This window comes from Geospiza fortis, unplaced genomic scaffold (assembly GCF_000277835.1).
Source record: "Geospiza fortis unplaced genomic scaffold, GeoFor_1.0 scaffold121, whole genome shotgun sequence".
Taxonomy (NCBI): Eukaryota; Metazoa; Chordata; class Aves; order Passeriformes; family Thraupidae; genus Geospiza; species Geospiza fortis.
In genome coordinates, this window is record NW_005054346.1 from 2,180,893 (window position 1) to 2,188,773 (window position 7,881).

Sequence of the window (7,881 nt, forward strand, 5' to 3'; positions counted from 1 at the left end):
AATTGTGGCCAAAAAAAAATCAAAAATGAGGGCTCAGACTCGCAAATGGATTCAGATTGCCCCACTTTGGACAAAAATTTGGTGTCAACTTAGTAGCTTAATTCAGAAAAGAAAATGGTTTGTCCAGACACTTGAATCTCTTAATGTAGAGATGACTTTTTAAATCACAGTTTCCTTGGCCTCTGAGGATTTGTAACTGCAGGGCAAGGAGCACCCTGGCTGTTTGACCACACTCACCACATTCCACCACAAACTCACAGAATTCTGGGAAAGGCCCAATCACCAAGCTAGGGATTATGACTGCTTAATGTATACAAAGGGCACTGAGCTCAGGTAGACAAAAACATGTAGCTGTTGTCCAGCTTTGCTATAGTAACACACTGCTGTGATGCCCACTTGGACTTCAGCCTCTGTCTCCAGCTGCAACAGGTCTCCTTTCTCCCTTGCTTTTCACACTCCCCATGAAGGGGAGCAATTCCTACAATCCTCCAAGGCTCCCATGAACAATTTCTCCCCAATACACCCATGTCCCAGTGAAGTTCAGCATTACGCTGTCATCCCATATAAACTCCTACATTCCCGGCTATTGGGCAAAATCTGGACAAGAGCTGCTGGCCAGCCAGGAGGTCTGCATGTCCTGCCTGCCCAGCTGCTCAGCACATCTGCACACTCTTCACATCAATGCAATCACAGCTGGCAGCCAGGCTAAACAAAGAATTTCAAAACCTGACATAATGGCTACAGAAGGAAGAAGAGCATGAGACTGCTGTTTGCTCCATGCAAAGTCTGAACGAGCAGGATCAACAAATCATTAAACCTACAACTTGCCTAGGAAAGGTGATGAGAGATGACATCATCTTTTAATGTGACTTGGTAATACATTACAGCTTGTAATTTGAACTGCAATATATTGTTCAAAATTCAAGGCTCATATCTTTGAGTGATGAATAAGAAGCAATTTGTTGCAGCCGTATACAAAAGAATTTTCTTCTTCCCTTAAAAAAACCAAACAGAAGTCTCTGTACTGAACTACTTTTATATTTCTTAGAGGTTCTTAGGAGCATCAATGCTCAGAAATGCCAAGGAAATAATTTCTGCACAATATCAACTGACACCCTCCACGTGTACTTTTTTATGCGGTTTCCAGCTACTTTTATCATGTCACATTTTTTCTATATCATACCTCAGCTCAAAACTAGAGAGGACAGAACTACTATATTAGAAGCAAACATAAATCTGGTATTTCCTAAGTCTCAAGTGCTTTTCTTCATAAACTAAGTACCATTCATTTAATGGCTGATGAATGCCTTTAGAAATGTATTTTTCTCTCAAAAGTGAATTTTAGAAACTGGTACAGAAAAAAGAATACAATTACTATAAAACCACCTTTCTAATACTTGCAAGTGATTGTGTAGTCACATTATTTTAAGATCATAAACAGTTGGCCCTGATAAGTAATATGCATTCCACTTTAATCAGTGCAATCAAGAAAAAACAGAGTACTTCATGGTGCTGAAACAAAAAAAGAAAGCTGACACCAACTGTACTGCTCAGCCAAGGCCTAATTTCATCAAAGAAAAATTGCTTTTCAGAAAAAGCTTTGTTAATTTCTGTAGGCATGTCATTAGCATGATAATAAACCACACTGGGAATCTGTTTTGCTATTTCTATGCTTCTACTCACAAACAACGAAGATTACATTCCTACATCTATCAATGCTGGAAGCAAACACTCTCAGTTGCCCCGTTCCCTGGAGCTCCATGGTTCCTTACATAAAGTGAGCAGGGGATCCCAAAATCTGCAGTAAGGAACTGTGGATGTATCATCCAGACTCAATTGTCTTTGATGTCTTTAAAGAGATTCATCTGGAGTGCATGACAAAGAGTTGTGCACAGATATGAACATATAAATACTCTGCATCCAGAGCTTCCACTCTAATTTAGGAATTACAGAAATTGATAGGTAATAGATGATTAAAGAGAATAAAATAATACAATACCAAAAAAAGCACTTGCAAAGCTATTGTGAGTGACACTAGAACAACCATATCACTCCTCTTGGGAAGACAATGAGACAAAAAGAAAACAGCAGAATAGTACTGGGCTACAGCTCAAACATGGATGAAGGCAGGTGATGAGAAACAAGACATCTGGGTGTAACAAATGAGAACAGCAAAGAAAGCAGGACAGACAAAGGTTAGAGAAGGACACCATGATCTTAGTGAAAGAAAAAATATCTGTGTGAGGAAAGGGAACACAGAAGTCTCACAAGGAAGGAAAAGAGTAGGTCGAGTTAAATTTAAAAAAAAGCAGGGTGACAAGAAAAAGGCAGAAAGATGTCACAGGCCAGGGAATTAACACAGAAATGTCTACATTTCAAAGAGAACCACAGAAACGAGGGATGAAATAGCAGAAATTAAAAGGAAGAATAAATTTGCAGATATTGAATAAACTGAAATGGAAGAAGCAGAAAATGTGGTGCTAAGGAAAAAATGGAGGTAAAAAGAATCATAGCATGGTTTGGGTTGGAAGGGCCCTAGGAGATAACCTGCAATAAGCAGGGACATTTTCATCTAGATCAGGTTGCTCAGAGCTCCATCCAACCTGACTTCAAATGCTTCCAGGGATTGAGCCTCCAGCGACTCTTTTAAGTTAGAAATCAGACTAATCAAGCTATTAATGATACCACAGAAGCGTGGAAAGGAGTATGGATTCTGGAAGTAATATGTATATAAAAGTGAACTGATATGGCTGAGGAGAGCAAGGAGCAAGAGGGAAGGAAGCATGAACCCTCCAGGACTGGGTACAAGGTTATAGGAAGTGGGGACAGTAGTCAAATTTCCTGGGGCTGAAGGAAATTAGACAACTGGTGTCTGCATAGAGGAAGACTGTTTGTGCTTAGCCACATTATAATTGAAGATTCATTGAGAAAGAAAACAAACAGGCAGGAAGAAAAATGAACAGTGTGAAAAAGACCAAGGACTGAATAGTTAGAACAAGTAAATGAAGAAAGGTAGGACAGATAGAGGATCAAAGAAACATTTCCTAAAGCCAACACAAAAAATGCGTAACAATATGTGGGGAGGAGTCAGTTAAAGATGAATAGTTACAGAATTATTGGAATATTCATCAGGAAGAAGATGGTGGGTATAATCCTCCGGACACAGTAATGTTAACACTTAAAAGCAAAGAGATGCTGTCTTAGAAAGTGACATGATGCAAACAGGGAAACTGCCTTTTATTTCTAAAGCACTTTTAGGAAGATGAAAGAAAATAAATGAAAGGAAGTCAAACGGTACATGACAGGAAACACTGAAATAATCAAGTCTCTTATTTGCATAAAGAAAACCTGAATTTTATACAAATAAAGCTAAACGTCGGGCAGTGATACAGGCTGGAAAAGGGGAATAGCAGGGTAAAAAATATTGAATAAAATATATTCAGCTCAAAAAGGCTTGAAGAAATTCACTGCAGTGTACCCATAGATAGCTTGAAATTACTAACTAAATCAGTGGGCCTGGTGAAGGACATAACCCAAAACAGATGTCAAGGAGTTCTTACAAAAAATGTCTGGTAAGCAAAGACAATGAATCAAGTGTGACACCACAGCGCTCTACCTTATGTTCAGCATTTTTCACCATTTTCATGAATAGCTTAAATGGTTCAGTGGTAACATTGGCCATGGAACCAAGTCAAGAAGCATTGCAAGAGCTTTGGGGAACAAGACGTGAATTCTGAATACTTAACAAATTGTACAAATGGTAAGATAAAACTTCAGTACAGAAAAGAAAGTAATTATCAGTTCTGCTCTCAGACTTTAATACAGTGTAAAATATAATGGGATAGGCACCAGTTCAGCACAAAATGCTCTGCTCTTCTTGAACAATGAAAAATAATGCTCTCAGAAAAGCCAAACAATCCTGGGATTAGTAGCAGACATCCCACATTGCAGCACTACAGTAATCATTCTGGCACTGGTAAAATTTCAGCTCTAGATATTTCAGTCATTAATTCCGAGCATTTATTAATGTAAGTTCTTTATAAAATTTAATGTGAATGACAAAAGACAGAAGCAAACTGATCAAAACACAAAATCCAAAGGACGAAAATAAAATTATAAAATAAGAAATAATAAAATAAAAACACACCACATGAAAAAAGGTTGAAAGACTTTAAAATACGAGATGGAGGAAAGAGACAACAGTTTTCCAATAAAACTATTTTGTTGCAATAAGAACAATAGTCCATTTTTTCTCCAAGTCAGTTCTACTGCCTACTCTGTAAAACAAGAAGTGAGCAAACTATTTTTAACACAATGAACTCAAAACAGAAAAAAAATTAATTTTAAAGAAATATTCAATTCCTATTAAACTTACTTAGAAGTAAATTCATTGTTATTAATGCTCAATTTTCGAACAAAATTACAATGAGAAATGCTTGGAATCCATAGTAGAGGACAAACCTAACGCTAGTTTAAAATATCAGGAAAAGCAATATATAACTCACAGAAATTCCCTCCAGACTTACATATTTGCAATGTCACTACAAGTTTCACATACCACTTTTTTTTTAGCTCTACATTAAAAAAGCCCAAAATATTTTAATTGCAAAAAAATGTAATTATTGTTAAGCTTGAAGGTTAAATTCAAGTTTCTAAAGCAAAAATTGACGTGTCTAAGAATACTTTGGGTTTTCAGTTTACTGATGTATGTCATGAAAATGTCAAGTAATCTTATGGCTTATATCCCTAAAGACATTTTTTAAAAACCTTCCTTATGTCACAATTTAATAATTTATAGTGTTTCATCCCAGTAATGTAGGTTTTCCTCTTGCTGTTATAAACATACCATGTACCTAAGGATAAGTTCTTTAAGACTGCTGGAATGCTGTAAAGTGAGGTTAAGTATGTAATTTCAGTTGAGCAATAAATGTCACCTTATTTTATTACTCTGTTCATGTAAGCATAAAATACTCATCTATGGCTGCCCAGCTAACAATGGATGAAAGCAAGGATGTGTCACAGAAGCAGAATTTTGATATTAATAAATAGTGCTTTTAAAGCAGCATCTTCTTCTTTCCTTCTAAATATAAGGAGCATCCTCCATTCTCAAAGAAATTATGGAGCTGCATAATTGGATTTGATTTCATCACCTCAAAAGACAGCTCTGGAAATGAGCCACACAAATTTACTCACCTGTTCCATCATCTACGTTCTCCACTTCCATCACTTCCGTGTTTATTCTGCCCCGGAAAAGGTAACGGTGGCCGTCTGTAGATGCTTTGCTGTTCTTCAATCTCCTGAAAAAAGAAAGAGCAGAAGAGCGTTGTCATCCACTCCCTTTTTCCATGTTTCTACACTGCTACCTGTACATGCAGCATTTGGAGACCATGGTAAGGATCACAACACCTTAAGACCTGTACAATTGGACTGAGGAAACCGCTGCTGAATGGGACACTGCTGATGGAAATGCAAAGATGCTACAGCTGGTAAGAGTCAGCTGCAAATTCCTGCCTGAATGAGAGTTCATTGGGAAAGTCTCACTCTAGAAAATCTCTGCTCCAACACTTTGGTACCTATATGCTGCTGTCTGCCATCCAAGACAAAAAAAGAAGAGCCTTTCCTCCTAGCTGATGTGTTCTCCCTGTTAGTCTAGAAATTCAGCAAGGGGGTAACGTCACTGAAAAAAATTAAATGAGACCATCTTTGGGTAGAAATCTTGACCTGACATATGTTAGTATCACAAGTGGGATTTATGTAGAGAAGGAAGAAGGCAACATCTTTCCTTCCTAATATAAGTGTTAACAGAGAATTGTAATCAAGGAGTGCTGAAGTTTGAGGCAGTTTCACTGCAATATGTTCCAAAGCACTTTGCATTGCTGTAACTGTTCCCAGTGAAGCCAATACCTTTGGAGAGCCCCAGTTCTAGACAGCTTTTCACACCTCAGATAAGCCAGGGATTATTGTCTATCCATTTTTGCCTACAATGATAATTAATACTGTATATCAAACAAAGGTCAGTTCCTAAGAATTAAGGATCTCCTGAATTTTGACCTTCATCCCCTCCAAAGAGGTACTAATTTTCAGAAAATTACCTGTCTCTCAATCATTACTTTATTACTGTCTTATCAGTAACTCTACTACACCATAAATTTGTTATTCAAAAATTGAGTAATACATTAAAATACAAAGAAAGCAAAAAAGCAAAACCAGCATAAAACATAAAGTTTCAGTATTACATGTTTTTTCTTTCCAAAGGGCTCTACTGAGTTTTCAAACTATAAACCCAAATATAGCATTCCATGTTTACACCAACAACTCTGCCACAAAAGGATGGTTAAAAATTACATAAAATATTTCATACCATAAAGACAAGGCAATTTTTCTAAAATTACCAAAATACAATTTCTCTCTTTACATACTTGTCAATCAATATTTAGTCTCTTGCTGGAAATAATCAATTAATTTCTCATCTTGAACTTTGAAATTATATTCTAAATTGAATTACTCCTACATCTGCAGAGATGCCACCATGGTAACAGCCAAGGACATGACTGTTCAAAACTAAAGAAACAACAGACAACCTTTCATGCAGTTTGAGACTTTCATCCAAAAGTGCATTTTAGTGAGAAAATGACTATAAAAACAAGCAACTTAGCGGAGGACAACTGAAAAGATACCATATAACCAGCAAATTATTTGGAATTGTTAGACAATAACAAATATCAGAAAATTTTAAAAGAAGATGTATCATATATCCAGAAATCTATCAAATATCTACCCAGGGATATGTATTTAGTGGCTAATCTAAAACAACTTCTGGATTAAAGAGATAAATTTGTGCATCAAGAGGGATATTTGTACATAGGAGAACCCTTATTTCTCACAACATTATCTACAGAAGTTTGTTGCTGAACTAAGGAATTGCTCTTTGGAATGCAGCAAGCAGCAGCTTTCTGGTTGTTTTCCCTGATTACAAATATAAGGCGTGCAACTCTTGAATATGTAGAGATTTATTTTATTGCACAATAAGCTACAATACTAACTTGTTTGAACTAAAAATTCAGTCTGCTTATGCTTCCTAGAAGAGAGTAAGGCCGTCACATATAATCTGCTGTGGAAGGCTGACAAAACAGATTCTTTTTCCCCACACTTCACCACTAGGATCCTGCATCCATATAACTTTTTTCAATTGCTTGAATTAAATAATTCTCTTTGGTTGGTAAGTTTCTTCTAAAAATGCTAACTTTTATGCTGTGGTTCTTATGGAACACCATACTCATGATTAGCTCTACTGTGAGAAAAACACATTATTTTTGAAAGTAATCATTTACCTGTGCTTTTTTTTGCAGTAGACCAGAAGATTATCGAAAAGAAAAAATATCCTCTCTCGGATATTTCCTGCTTAAATTTTCAGTAGTAGTCCACTTCGCAGCATTTCTGTACACGTGTCTGTGATGTTGGATCCCTAAAATTGAGTGGAAAGAGATTACTCTTTTAGTAAGAACCGAAGTACTTTGCATCAACTAAGGAAAAGTTTCTTATACAAACTCACAAGTATAATAATTATCTGCAAAGAACAAGTCATGGTAATTTATTGCATTGTAATTATGCAATCATCTGTAATGATGTCTAATACTAGCTTTGTGAATAGACACAGTTTAATCACAAAAAGTTTCCAAATTATATTACTTTTGTGCAAAGACCTCTCCTGAAAATCAGGCCAACTTTATCCAATAACTCCTATTCTCAGTAACTTGATTCAGAAATGTCTGAAAATGGGGCTTTACAATAATCTATGCCAAGATGAAATTGGAAGCTGAAGCAACCTGGGACTTGAGCATCACTAAGGGTAGATACTTCTACACTAGATTAGGCTAAACA

General features: G+C 36.4%; 1 protein-coding gene across 1 annotated transcript in view; it reads right to left on the reverse strand.

Annotated features, from left to right (window-relative positions):
• The window catches only part of PREX2 (phosphatidylinositol-3,4,5-trisphosphate dependent Rac exchange factor 2), a 110,185-nt gene extending 102,729 nt beyond the window's left edge, over positions 1-7,456 (reverse strand). Inside the window, exons 1-2 of the mRNA XM_031058645.1 lie at positions 7,332-7,456; positions 5,194-5,297 (exon numbers count right to left, since the gene is read on the reverse strand). Of these exons, the coding sequence (XP_030914505.1) occupies positions 5,194-5,224 (31 nt within the window). The 5' untranslated portion in view covers positions 5,225-5,297; positions 7,332-7,456. The remainder of the gene's footprint in view (positions 1-5,193; positions 5,298-7,331) is intronic.
• Positions 7,457-7,881: the final 425 nt, after the last annotated feature.